Source organism: Limulus polyphemus, unplaced genomic scaffold, assembly GCF_000517525.1.
Source record: "Limulus polyphemus unplaced genomic scaffold, Limulus_polyphemus-2.1.2 Scaffold3505, whole genome shotgun sequence".
In the NCBI taxonomy this organism is placed as follows: Eukaryota; Metazoa; Arthropoda; class Merostomata; order Xiphosura; family Limulidae; genus Limulus; species Limulus polyphemus.
The window spans coordinates 25,899-41,299 of NW_013669115.1; the positions used below are offsets into that span (position 1 = coordinate 25,899).

General features: G+C 37.4%; 1 protein-coding gene across 1 annotated transcript in view; it reads right to left on the reverse strand.

Annotated features, from left to right (window-relative positions):
* The window catches only part of LOC111088303 (gastrula zinc finger protein XlCGF52.1-like), a 23,738-nt gene that overhangs the window by 2,512 nt on the left and 5,825 nt on the right, over nucleotides 1-15,401 (reverse strand). The window contains exons 3-5 of the mRNA XM_022398007.1: nucleotides 15,124-15,295; nucleotides 1,590-2,371; nucleotides 435-665 (exon numbers count right to left, since the gene is read on the reverse strand). Coding sequence (XP_022253715.1) covers nucleotides 435-665; nucleotides 1,590-2,371; nucleotides 15,124-15,295 — 1,185 coding nt within the window. The remainder of the gene's footprint in view (nucleotides 1-434; nucleotides 666-1,589; nucleotides 2,372-15,123; nucleotides 15,296-15,401) is intronic.

The following is a 15,401-nucleotide window of genomic DNA, read 5'->3' on the forward strand; positions in this document are numbered from 1 at the left end:
GTACTCTTTGTTACAAACTGTTTTCCACACACTGTACAACTGTAAGGTTTATCCCCAGTGTGTGTTCTTTCATATACTTTTAAAGTACTCTTTGTTACAAACTGTTTTCTACAATCTGAACAGTTGTAAGGTTTCTCCCCACTGTGTATTCTTTCATGCATTTTTAAAACACTGTTTGTTACAAACTGTTTTCCACACACTGTACAACTGTAAGGTTTCTCTCCAGTGTGCTTTCTTTGATGTACTTTTAAAACACTTTTTGTTACAAACTGTTTTCTACAATCTGAACAGTTGTAAGGTTTCTCCCCACTGTGTATTCTTTCATGTATTTTTAATTCACCCTTCCTTCTAAACTGTTTTCTACACACTTTACAACTGTAAGGTTTCTCTCCAGTGTGTATTCTTTCATGTATTTTTAAAACACTGTTTGTTACAAACTGTTTTCCACACACTGTACAACTGTAAGGTTTCTCTCCAGTGTGCTTTCTTTGATGTACTTTTAAAACACTAATTGTTACAAACTGTTTTCTACAATCTGTACAGTTGTAAGGTTTTTCCACACTGTGTATTCTTTCATGTACATTTAAAGCACTCTTTGATACAAACTGTTTTCTACAATCTGAACAGTTGTAAGGTTTCTCCCCACTGTGTATTCTTTCATGTATCTTTAAATAACTCTTCCTTCTAAACTGTTTTCCACACACTTTACAATTGCAAGGTTTCTCTCCAGTGTGTATTCTTTCATGCATTTTTAAAACACTGTTTGTTCCAAACTGTTTTCCACACACAGTACAACTGTAAGGTTTCTCCCCTGTGTGTATTATTTGATGTATTTTTAATTGACTCTTTGCTCCAAACTGCTTTTCACACATTGTACAACTGTAAGGTTTCTCCCCAGTGTGTATTCTTTCATGTACTTTTAAGTGACTCTTTGCTCCAAACTGCTTTCCACACACTGTACAACTGTAAGGTTTCTCCCCAGTGTGTATTCTTTCATGTACTTTTAACTGACCCTTTCCTCCAAACTGCTTTCCACACACTGTACAACTGTAAGGTTTCTCCCCAGTGTGTATTCTTTCATGTACTTTTAACTGACCCTTTCCTCCAAAGTCTTGTCCACACACTGTACAACCGTAAGGTTTCTCCCCAGTGTGTTTTCTTTGATGTTGTTTTAAGTAACTTTCTTTAACAAACTGTTTTATACACACTGTGCAACTGTAAGGTTTCTCCCCAGTGTGTATTCTTTCATGTACTTTTAAATCACCATTTCTTCCAAACTGTTTTTCACACACTGTACAACTGTAAGGTTTCTCTCCAGTGTGTCTTCTTTCGTGTGTTTTTAACTTACTTTTAGCAACAAACTGTTTTCTACACACTGTGCAACTGTAAGGTTTCTCCCCAGTATGTATTCTTTCATGTACTTTTAAATCACTATTTCTTCCAAACTGTTTTTCACAAACTGTACAACTGTAAGGTTTCTCTCCAGTGTGTATTATCACATGCTTTTTTAAACTATTATTTGTTCTAAACTGTTTTCCACACACTGTACAACAGTGAGGTTTCTCCCCAGTGTGTATTCTTTCATGTACTTTTAAAGCACTCTTTGTTCCAAATTGTTTTCCACACACTATACAACTGTGAGGTTTCTCCCCAGTGTGTTTTCTTAGATGTTGTTTTAAGTGACTTTTTTCAACAAAGCATTTTCTACACACTGTACAACAGTGAGGTTTCTCCCCAGTGTGTATTCTTTCATGTACTTTTAAAGCACTCTTTGTTCTAAATTGTTTTCCACACAGTATACAACTGTGAGGTTTCTCCCCAGTGTGTATTCTTTCGTGTGTTTTTAACTTACTTTTAGCAACAAACTGTTTTCTACACACTGTGCATCTGTAAGGTTTCTCCCCAGTATGTATTCTTTCATGTACTTTTAAATCACTATTTCTTCCAAACTGTTTTTCACACACTGTACAACTGTAAGGTTTCTCTCCAGTGTGTATTATCACATGCATTTTTAAACTACTATTTGTTCTAAACTGTTTTCCACAATCTGTGCAACTATATGGCTTCTCCCCAGTGTGTATTCTTTGATGTATTTTTAAGTTATTATTTCCATACACTTCACATTGATATGGTTTCTCTTCAGGATACGTCTTCTTTTGTTGTGTTAGGTTATCAAATGTTTTTCTACAACTGTAGAGTTTATCATTACATTGATGTATGTTAGATGCTTTTAGGTTATTTCCACTTAACTTTGTTTCTCCACTAATATTGTTATTTTGGGATTTTACGTCTTCTGTAAAGTGATTTTCTTGTTTTATTACATAACCAGGAAACTGACTTCCACTACAGATGTTCCCACTGGTCTCTTTATCTAAAGTAGATATAAATGATGTCAAAAAATAAGGTAATAATAAATATATCATACACTACTTAATTTGATGAACATCTAAATATATTTTAATGTTCATACATGATCAACACAAATATTAATACAGAAATACTAAATATATAACTAAGTTTAAAATTTATAAAAACATATTCTACCAAGAACAGAATAGCATTAAAAACATAAACTGTTGGTAACGTACCATATGCAAGAGATGTTTTTAGTAGACAACATCTAAAACTTCCTGTAAAAATATGATAGTACAGTGTAAATCAACCAACACTACTTTCAGCCAGTGCCTTTCTGGATTAACTGTTAGTATTTTCTAACTTTAAGTGGCGATTATCACGATATATTCTATAAATTTGTCTACTTTAACATGTTAATTAACATCAATACTTTATAGTTCCTGTTTAAATGTTCAGTATGTGTTAAATGAGTATTTATACATGCCAAGATATATACTGTTATGCCACTGGTCGTTTGTTAATTTCCCAGATAATTTCTTTCGGATGAAACTTTAGTGATACAAGTCCTTTCTTAAATAAAACTAGTTTATTCTTTCTCAATACAACTTTGTAATACACTTAATTTCCACAGTTACTTTAAACACACACTATAATTCACAATGATTCACGCACTTACTTACGGTCACTACCGCCCTTGACTCAATTGTCCGTCTTTATCTCTGCCTGTCTGCAATTCAATACCGATTAATTTGTCTAACATTATCCAGCACATTTATATACAGGAATAGAGGGCGCCTAGCACATACTGGATTATTAGTGATGTTCTCCGATCCTTCTAGAATATCATAATGTGCTACCAGTGTCATGTGACTACCGCTGTCGTAACAATACTAAACTAAAATGTTTATCTATACATTTTTTTATCAACTTTAGGTATTATTAAAGGCTGTTTCATTACTGACTTCAGTATGGTAAATTAAATGACTAGAGATTTGGGATTATTCAAGTCTCAGTTTCTATAGGCTGTTACTGTTCAGGATAATTACATTTATAGAAATAAATGACAGCAGTACACTCTCTGAACGTGAAGAACCAGAAAGATAACAAAACTGGTCAGTTAGAAAGTTTATCAATGTTTCATTTACAGAAACAAGTACTGTTCTCCTATTAATTTTGAGGCAAAATTTCTTTCAAATTCTAAAAGCACTTTGTTGCCATTTTATCACTTTACACTTTAATTTCTAAGTACAAATAACAACAGATAGAGTTTCTCCTCTTCAATCTTCATTTGTCCTCTAAGCATTCCTAAAATAATTTATGTGATCAGCATACCAGTCTGTATACCCCATAACTTTTGCATCATATCTGAACCTATACATATCATGTGACTACTCTCCACCAATAGCATTGAGCAATTCCTACTCAATATTCCCTTTCGTCACTAGCACTGTATTATTTAGGGTTGCGTGTTCCAGTTCAGGGCTCTACCATTAGACCAACATCGACTCCTTATGTGTTTTGTCAGGTAGTATGAACAATTGCCTTACAACTTCACTCCATGGGTCATTGTACTCATGATTACATGGACGACTGGCTCCTGCTCGCCTCTTCCAGTCCTCAGTCATAGAAACACAAGCAACATAGATGGGTTTAATGTCTATTCTTACCCCACTCAATACCTTATTCATTTGGAGATTTTCTTCAATTACAACCTCAGTGGGGCCCAGCCTTCTCCTCTTCGTCTTTGGGACATGGAGCAAACAGTTACAATGGCCCTCAAGTTACATTCTCTAACAGCTCAATAGGTTCTATTTTGAGGATGTGGAAACTACTTGGAAACTCTCATTTCTATTTGTCAAGCTCATATGTATTCCCTTCACTGGAGCTTTTCCTTGGATCTCTTGGACCACCCTGCTACCTTTCCTTCAGCTATTAGAGTTGACTTCTCTTAATGGCTTGACAGGAACAAGACCATGGGAGGAGTTCCACTTCCTCTGACTTATCCAGAGTTATACCAGTCCAGTGATGCATCTTCAGATGGTATGGGTGTTTTCCTTGACTCTTGAGAGATTTATTAGTCTGTGGTCTGTCGAGCAGTCTGCCCTTCATACCAATAGATGACCGTTCTTCAGGCTTTGTCCCATTTCCTTCATCTCCTGTGGGGGGGGGGGGCTTAATATCCACTCCGAGAATTTCACTGTTGCCAATTGTATCACCAAGCAGGCTGGAACCAAATGTAGGTCACTGTTTTTAAACTCTGGATATCCTTTTCTGAACTCACAATCACAACATGGTGATCTTAGCTCACCATGTTCTTGAAGCTGTGAATCTGGTTGTGGATCAATTATTTCATCCCAATCAGATTCTTTCAATGAAGTGGTCCTTCCATCCTCATGTCTTTCAGCTGGTGTGTTCTCAATGGGAAACACCTCATATTAATGCCTTTGCCACACAATGGAACACCAAACTTCCTTCATATTAGTCACCCATTCCACACCCAGTTTTGTCAGGATTGGAGGTGTCTTCACATCTATGCCTACCCTATTATTCACATTCTGTCCAGAGTTTTACCCTCATCCAAACCACCTCGTATTGGCCTGCACAGCCAAGGTTCCCCCTGCTCTGACCTTTACTTGTACAATCTCTCCTTCCTTTACCTCTGCCTTGGTCTCTACTCCATTAACTTTGATCAGACGTTGTCCATCCAGATTTCACCAAACTCCTTCTTCATGCATGGTTTTTGTCATGTCCATTGTCTCAGCTCAGGAACAGAATCTTTGTGTCATATCCTTTGTTTCCTGAACCATCAGATCTTCTTCCATAGCCATTTAATAATTGCAACCTTCTGCCATGATCAGGTTCACGTGGTTTCTCTCTTACTCTTCCATCTGTTTTTCATCTTTCCCAATTCTTCCAGATGGTGTTTGACATGGGCTTGTCTGCTTTGACCATGTCTAGCTATTTAGTAGCCCTGTCGAACACCTTTCATTTCTCTGTAATTTGTCTTCTCCTGTCATTTCTTTCCTTTTCCAATCCTTTCATGTCCTTTTTTTCAACTGATTTGGATTACAATGTGGTTCTTTATGCCCTTACGTGTTTTCCATTTTAAACATTGTCTATGCATTCCTTGTACCATCTCTCCCTCAAGACAGATTTCCTTCTTCTCCTCGTTGCTTGTGCACATCATCATATAGATGTTTATTCCATTAATGTTTCTCAAATCGTTTAACATTCCTATTATAATGTTCTCTATCCCAACTGGTCCTTCCTCTCTAAAACCTATGCTGCCAAGAAAGGTTGTTTGGATTTCTCAATCATTTCCTTGCAGTCCATCTCCCACCTGTTCTTACATTCTGATCCAGATAGGCTTCTTTTTCTGGTTTGATCCTACAGGTGTTATTTGGCACACTCTTATTTACGAGGTTCATGTTTCCAACTTTTTATTCCCTGAAATCCTTCCATTTCCTATGATTTGTCAATGTCACTCACAATTGTTGGGTTTATTCATAAACTCCATAGACTGGTGTATTTGAACTTGTCTATTGAAGATTAACATCTCCACAATGTTTGTTCTAATCAAGTTCATCAAATCACTATGTCCTTGGCTGCTTGTTTTTATCATCCTTTGGAGAAGGTTGTTAAGGCTGGAATGTGGACTACTACCAATACCTTTGTTGCTCATTGTCTACATGATCTGGCTGTATCTTCCTCCCATGGCTATGCTGCACACATTCGTTCACCTCTGACTGGGGTAAATCTTATCACTTCCTTTCATTTATGTTTTCTTTTCGGAAACCAGTATGAACCACTATTATAGGGATCACACTTTGTGGTGGGTGTTGCTTGATTGGATATTCCGTGCCTCAAACAAATACTATTTACTGTTTGCAATATAATGCTTGCTGTAGAAATGGGGTTTTCACAAGACCATTGGTGGCTTGCCTAGTGGTATCTATATATATGTACCAGATATCAGTATATTTAATTCTCTGATGGACCATCACTCATGTACTTCATGAGTAAAGTACAAGGAGATTCCTACCCATCCTTGCCAACCCTTTGATTGAATAAATCAAGGTTGGCCTGCTTTTCAAAATAGTGTATCATGGACACCCATTGAACTTTCTTCAGTGTGATGTTCCTTTAGACTTCCCAACATATTTTCCACCTTTTTCCACTTCCTCTTTTCGAGTTGCTGATGTGGGAAAACAATGGAGGCTTTCTGCTGAGTGAGGTTGGATTTTACTTTGCCATCCCTACTCCTAATTATCCACTCAGTGAGAAGAGGACAATACTGGCTTTCCCGCCTCCATTTCCCCTGGATGCTTTTTTCCAGGTCCGACCTATGGGATCCTCCTTGCAATGCTAGGTTTGGGATTACAGTGCCCTGTTACTACAGTTGGATGTATTGGATGCCTCTCTTTTCCTTAATTTCTGTTGCACAAGGTTCTTTCCCTGCTTCTACAATTGAGTTTGGGAGACTTCATCTGCCTCTCAATACCAACAAAAGGATGTATGGGCACTGTTTCTATGGTTGGGCAAATGTTCCATGTCCTTCTCATAATCCCAGATGCAAGATGTCTCCTATCTGCATTTACAGTTGGGTGAGTTTTGATGTTGCCCGTAATACCAGTTACAGCTATTATCCTGCTCTTATAGTTGAGTCTAGTCAACAGCATGATCATGTAATGCCAGATTCAGTTTGTCATACTTCTGCTCCTACAATTGTTTTGTAAGTTTATCATATTGATTGTTTGTCGTATGACACTCTGCTTACTTACAGATGGGGTTAATTGGTATATGTAACACAGTCACAGTGTTGTTGTGACAATTTTTTCATCCTCAAACTCCTAATGCCAAGGATGAATTAGGGAACCTTGTTTTTCCAGTTGAGGTTGGGTATGTACCTAGCTAATTCTGTTTATATGTTGCTACAGCTCGCAACTCTCAAACCATTTTAAGCTTGTGCTAGGATTTTCCTTTTCTGCCCATTTTGGATTAATTTCCTATTTTCTCAGGTAAGAGCATACCTCTTTCCAGAAAGTAGTCTCACAAGTGTGCTTCATTTTCATCTCTGAGCACACGCATTCATTCTTGGTGGTGGTATTACATTGGGTTTGATATCTGTGCAACTACACTGGCCCCTCCACCTTTTTAATGTGGTAATCTAGCTTGGTGTGAAATAAAGCAAAACTGTATCAGAAGTTAACATTTTCCTTACACTGAAAATGTATTTGTGATAAGTAATTACTTCTTCTCACATACATCCCACTCTTCCTCTTTTTAGAGCCTGCCAATTCTGGAATGTGAGGATTGAGCAGGAAAACAGTATTGGTTGTGCAATACTATTGGTGTATAGTCACACCATATGTACATTCTCATAAATGACACAAAATTGATGGGGTGCTGATCATAAATATCTTTTTTAACAAATGAAGATTGAGGTAGCTTTGTGTGATGAAGGTAAGTACCAACTGGAAATACATTGTCACTGTAAGAAAAATGTTAACTTCATCCATTTCTTTGACTCTCTCACTATGGATAGGTCAAAGTGCTTATCACAGCTATTTAGATAGTTACATCCAAAACTTGGTTTTCATACATAGTTAATTAATCAAATTAAAATATTATGTAACTTCTAAGTTAATTTGATAAGTAATTACAAAAAAAAATCTTCAACCTTCCCTAGTATAAGAGCCACAACATTTCTTTTCTAGGTCTTTCCTCCACTCTAATTTAGTTACCACTTCTATAAGATGTACAGAATTTAACACACATTACTCATTATAATATATACATTACTAACGCAAAGTCTTACTTTAAAAGCCTTCAATATTATTTGCTTACAGAATCACATTCTACAAAATCAGACCCGATTGCCACATCCTCTCTTTTACATATTGCAAATAGATCTTACAATATACTGAATACAGAATGTATGTGATTATCTACATATCTAACCAAAATTCCTGTTTCATAAATTGAATGGCACCACAAACAAAAATTCAAAAACAATTTCACACATTGGGTATTCAAGACTTAGACAGTTAAAAAAATAACTGTGGTATGTGCAACAACCATTTATTTAAAATAGAACACAATTTTAAATAAAAGTACTCTCCTCACAACAAGAAAACAACTTTCACCAGGACTGTATGCGATGGTTTGATTACAGTTTAATTCTAGGTTTAGTAATTACTAGCACAAACAGCCACCCATAGAGCAGCATTTCTGCTAGTTATTTATAGCCAATAAAAGCCACTGTTTTGATCTATAAAACAATGTGTCATATTACATTGCTTTTAGTACAAGAAAACAACTTTCACTAGGACTGTACACGATGGTTTGATTACAGTTTAATTCTAGGATTACTAACTACTAGCACAAACAGCCACTCATAGGGCAGCATTTCTGCTAGTTATTTATAGCCAATAGAAAGCCACTGTTTCGATCTATAAAAAAAATGTATTACATTACATTGCTTTTAGTACAGAGTATTGTACATTTCACATTCAGTTTGAACATTTAGGTTTAACCCTTTCATGATGGGCTCGGTATAATATACACAAGTATTTATACTGTAACTTTTAATGCAGTATGTGTATCTTCACAAAATTTGAGACTTTAGTAAAGATTACAAGTCTTTTATATACACACACACACACACAACAAAAAAAAAGATTTTTCAACGAAGTATTTTTATTATGGATTTGTCTGTGCAAATACCGAAGTGATCTTCATGTTTTAACTAAATTGTTTGGAGTTTTATGGTGCAAAGCAACTAGGCTATCCGGTACAAACAGTAAAAGTAAGTTGTAGTAAAATGTAAAAATACAACGAGTTAAAACCAAAATATGTCCAAAATTTGTATAAAAGATTTATATACAATTAAAAAGGACAATTGTTCTTAAAAAATTAAAAATACAATCAAGTTGGACAGTGTCACCATTGCCAATGACATTATCCAACATCCAAAGAGCAACAGAAGATTTGATCTGAAAAACCTTGTTATGACGTTGCTCACACAAGTCGATTACTAACTGGCACGTAGCTGCGCCTTGAAGACAGGACTGTTGTCCATATTCAGGACATGCACAGTCATGATGGCACCAGAGCAGGTGGATTCATTCCAGTGAATACTGACGTGGTCAGGTATCCAGAAAAACTGGATGGAAACAGAAGATAGGGACTCAGTGTAAAAACTCTGGACCAGAGAAGTGCAAAAAGCCCTGGTGCAGAGCCAAAACCCCAGATGGTGAATGGGAACCAGCATCTTCAAGGCCGAGGTCCTGGCAGAACCAAAGACCAAAAACCCATAGTCTAGTTTGGATCGAATCAGGGCACGATAAATCCTTAGCATCAAATATCATTCCACTACCCAAGAGGTGGAAGAGAGGACACGGAGGATGTTCAGAGCCCTTGCGCACTTGACATGCTTGATGTGCAGAATGAAGGTAAGCTTATGATAAAAGATAAGCTCCAAGAACTTTGCCTAAGGGACTACACAAATAACAGCATTACTGAGACGGAGGTTGGGATCAAGGTGGAGACCCATTGGTGGCAAAAATGCATGTAAAACCATTTGCAGTGGTCCATGTCAACAAGCAATTGAGGGCAGTCTGAAGCTGCCACTCAATAAATCTCATTTTGGACATCTGACACGAGATGTGAAGTCGTCGACATAGAGCCCATTTGCAACAGTTGGAGTAAAGTGAGTAGTTATAGCATTAATTTTAACACTGACACTCAAGACACAGCCCTGAGGAACTCCAAGTTTCCATGGAAAGGAACAGAAAGGAACCCACACAAACCTGGAATTGCCTCTCCTGTAAAAAGTTCTGAATAAAAATGGCCAAATGGCCACGCAACCCATAAGAGTGGAGGTCCTGCAAAATGTCATACGTCCACGTAGTGTCATAAGTCTTCTCGAGATCAAGAACACAAAAACAAGATGTTCTCTCTTGAGGAAGGCTTCCCTGATGACGTTTCAAGTCAAATCAGATAGTCCACACAGTGGAGCAGTGTCGACGGAACCCACATTGGGTGGGCAAGAGGAGCATGTTCGAATCGAGGAACCAAACAAGCCAAGCATTAACCATCCTCTCTAAAACCTTACAAAGACAACTAGTCAAATCAATGGGAAGATAATTAGAAAAAATGTTGGGATACTTCCCAGGTTTAGAGAAAGGGAAGACAATAGCCTGGTGCCAAGCATAAGGAAAAACGTGCTCCTGTCAGATCCAGTTAAAAATAACTAGAAGAATAGTATGGGAAGCAGGACAGAGATGGCATAGCATATCATAATGAACATTATCAGGTCCGACCAATGTACTACTAGATTGATGAAGAACAAGTCTGAATACACATGGGGCGATTATAGTCATGGAGACAATCGTTCCAAAAGGAAAGAGATGATTGCTCTGCCCAAGACTTGATGGCCAAGAAGACAGGAGAAGAAACAGAAGTGCTAGATGCACAAGAAAAGCTGTGGCCAAGAGCATCAGGAATGCTCTAGATATCAGCAACTTCCTGGCCTTTGGAGAGCAAGATAGAAAGGGGTTGAAAGCAAACCTCTCATTGACTTTCCAAATCTTGTACCATACAGTTTTGGAAATAGTAGCAGAAGAGATGCTAGTAGTGAACTTAATCCAAGACTCCTTTTGGCTTTGACATCGAACCTGCCGAGCATGGCCACAGGCCCGCTGATAACTAATGTGGTTAGAAAAAGAGAGGGATACCGTCGGAAGGTATCCCAGGCCCGTTTTTGTACATTCCTTGCCTCTTGGCAGGCAGGACTCCACCATGGATGAGGATACCATGGAAAACGTGTTGAGGCCTAAGGAATAAAATGAGCAGCTGCCTGGACGATATAGTCAGTCACTGTTACCACACAGTCGTCTACTGATGGCAGATAGACAAAGGCAGGATCAAGTTCGAAGAGAGAGAGGTGAAAGGTGGCCCATCAGCCCAGTCCAACTTCCACCATGGCACTCGGGTCGGGTGGCATCAACCACCCTCATGATAGAAAAATGATCATTGCTCCGTGGGTCACTGTCAATCATCCAAGAAAAGCAAGTGAAAAGTGAAGGGGAGCAAATCAAGAGATCAATGGCAGTAAAAGACTGACTAGGAGCATGAAAATAAGTATATGTTCCAGTATTGAAGAGAGAAAGGCTGTGATCTGAGAGCATACACTCTGCAGAACAACTCCTCCCATCAATATCAGCACCACCCCAGAGGGGGTTGTGTCCATTAAAGTCTCCCAGAAGTAAAAATGGAGAAGGCAACTGGTCAATGAGAGCATCAAGGTCCAACTGATCATAAGTCTCACCAGGAGACAGGTAGAGAACAAACAGTGATGGTATGACCCAAGGAAACACGGATGGCTACAACCTCCAATGGTGTATCGAGGGACACAGATATGGAGAGCACATGCTAGTCAACCAGCAATGCCTCCCCTCCATGCACTTATCCATCACACAACCTGTCATTCCAGTACAAAGAATACTGCCAAAAGGTGATTTTATCGGTAGGTTTCAGAAATGTTTCCTGTTAGGAGAAACACACAAAATGATAGATGTCGATCAAGGCCTTGACGTTATCAAGATTAGAATGAAAACCTCGACACTTCAATTTTATTTAAATGGCAATTTTTATTTAGGTGGAGGAGAACAGGGTGGAGAACACTTCAGTTTACAACCACGCTGTTTTTCTTTACTAGATGAAAGTTGATCGACCTCCATAAATCCTGCCCTTGATCGAGTGGGTAGATCTCTGTCATCAGACTGGAAATCCAATGACTGAGGGTGTGATCGATTGATCGTCCTGCATCTAGGGGCCAAAGAAGGACCCGAGCGGACACCAGTGCCCGAGGAGGTGGACTCAGGCACTCACTGAAAGGAATAGTGGGGACTGAGATTGGGGTAGACATAGACCGGTCAACTCTATTATCACATGGTGTGAAAAAGACTCACATGGAGGCATAGAAAGGTTCATCTGCACCTCTACCGTAGCAATGGAGCGTAGTGCAGTGGTATATGTCTTAGAGGGAGTAGGAAAGAATAGCTTCTGAGGCTCAGGGTAAGAAATGTTGTTAACAGTGTTCAAATGCTGTACCTACTTCTCCTCCACCAACTTAGGGCAAGACCTAAAGTACGAGGGGTGGGAACCACTACAATTAACACAGTGAAGGTCCAGTTTGCACTCGTAGGCAATGTAGTCCTTGCCACCACAACGAGCACACGTCACAGAACCATGACAAGATATCTTCTAATGACTGAACCGCTGGTACTGGAAACATTGGAGAGGGTTGGAATATATGACCATACCTTACAATTCAAATAGCCCGCCTTAAACAGTGGCAGGTGGACGTAGTGATGAAAACGTCAAAATCAGAATAGAGTTTGGCACCATAATACCATCTTGATGAGTGAGGATTCAACAAACTGCTGAAACTCCTAGGCTGGAGAAACTAGCATAAATCGCTGACTCAGGAATGGTCTTCAAGATCTTCTCAACAATAACTACTCATGAGGAATTCAAAGAAGCATGGGGAGTAACCTCAATGGGTATATCCCCAATGGCCTTTGAATTCAAGAGGAGTTCACTGTGCTTTGCTGTGGAGGTTTCAACCAAGATGTCTCCAGAATGGAGCTTTTTAACTGACTTTTGAGACCCAGCAAGCCCCTCTAATCCTTTCTGTATAAAAAAGGGAGACAATTGCCCTAAAGCTTTGTCAGACAGGGAATGCAGGATCAGGAAGCGAGTTACAGGTGTACTTTGTGATGTAGACTGCAGTTCAGAATCTTCAAGGCGTGGACATTTACCAATAAGCAGAGTTCTTTGAAAAAATTAGTTGGATTTAGGGGATCCATAATAAAAGAGAAAGATTCAGTGCCCTGTGACCCCACCCGTCATGGAGTCATACGAGGGGATGCACTACAATGGAAAGATATGAGCAGGGCCACTGTGTTTGATTCAATATGAGTGACATCTTAGCATATAGCAAAAGAAAAGAGGTTCTTATATCATATTCTAGCAACTCAATATTGGTAATTTAAATTTATAATTCGTTCAAAACTATAGACTTTCTATATGGATTAAAAACATATTGTTATGACATGCGACGCTAGAAACATGTGTGCTGGAGATTCTAGAAGGATCATGTCTGTTCGTGGCAACTCTAGTCTTTTCTACGCACCCTCTATTCCTGTATATAAGCGCGACAGACAATCAATCTGGACTGGAATAGCTGACAGAGAGAGACTGAAGATATAGACAGATAATCGAGTCAAGTCGTAAGTACAGTACATGAATCGTTGTGAATTATAGCGTGTGTTTAAGTTAAAGTGACAGTGGAAATTCTGTGAATTGCAAAGTTGTATTGAGAAAGAATAAACTAGTTTTATTTAAGAAAGGACTTGTATCACTGAATTTCTTCGGGAAAAATTTTTACGGGAAATTAACAAACGAACTGAGACATAACAATATAATTCAAACCAGTGCTGCATTCAACATACCACATGACACACAAAAAAAATCAATGTTTAACTGTGTTTTTAATATTTACTTTTAAATTAAAAAATTAACTAACTTATAATACTAAAATTTGAATTATAATCTTAAATTTCATACCAAACTTATTGACATAAATTCATAAAATAGTAGTTCAATAAAATTTTGAATGCAGGTCAACAAACAATATGACATGACCTTTGACACACGACCCGTCACGATAGAATAATGTAGATTTTTAGATAGACAGCATAAGGGAAGCTTTAAATCTTAGAAAACCAGATAAATTATGATAGCTATAAAATATTGTTTGCTTTGTGTGTATTATTATTATTCTGAACTCATACGTGCATTATCTAATTAAAAAAAAAGGTTATGTATTTCTACCATAAGTCTAAAAAAGTAGGCTTAAGCTTATTCAGCAACTGACAGCAAAAAAACCAAGGGGTAAATTCTATATTTTATCTTTATTAAATTCACTAAAATATATCAATCACAATCTCGTTAGGTTAGGTTAAGTTAGATAATGAGAAATGATAAAAATTCTTCATGAAGTATGCTCATGAACAGATTGTAGGTTATGTATTCAATACAGTAACATAAGCTACACATTCGTCGAGTGATTTACAACTAATGCTGGATTTGTAATTAGACACAAGTGTAAGGGCAATAAAACAATTAAAACTAGGTATAAATAGATATATACTGTTAGGAGTTTTAAGGTATTTGACATAAAAAAACTGTAGTTTCATGTTACAACTTAAAGCCATTCTGGAAAGAAAGTAATGTATTTGGTATTTTTGTATGGTGATTACAAGGTTGGTCAAATCAAAGGATTGTGTATAGAGATAATGTAAATAAGATAACACACAAAATATCATTTTACTGAAAAAATCATTTGATATTTATTTACCATATTTTAGAGATTACTCCAATGAAATCTGATAACTTTAAGATGAAGAAAGTATTTAAAATCTTAAGAAGAAAATCACTTTGCAATTGGAGTAGTCAACACACTAACTCCCTATATTCATTAACAAATTTTCAGTAGAGATACGTAATTAAACACCTGAGTTTTTGTGTACAAAATACTACTTATGTTTAAAGAATTTCATGAAGATATGGTATAAAAACCCTTATGTTTTTGTATTATGTTTACTGTAGGGTTACAAGATCAGTTATACCAATCAAGTCTGTTGGTAAGTGTTGAGCCAGTGTCAAGAAACTTATGTTTTAGGTGATGTCTGTACTTACCACATGTTCTTTCTAACCCTGATTTGATCTCTCTTTGAAATTCAGTTTCTGTTTTCAGGTTCATAACATTATAGAATGAACTATCCTGATTCTCATCATCACTGTAACTGAACTTTGAAACATCTTGTAGTAGATCACCAGGCTGTTTGATTTTCACTTGAACAGACATGTTCTAAAATCAAACAAAGCTTGAAAGGGTTAACAAAAATAACAACTAATGTTAATATTACATACAGTCTCCACAGTTCACTAACTTAAAACATGATATGATTAATAAA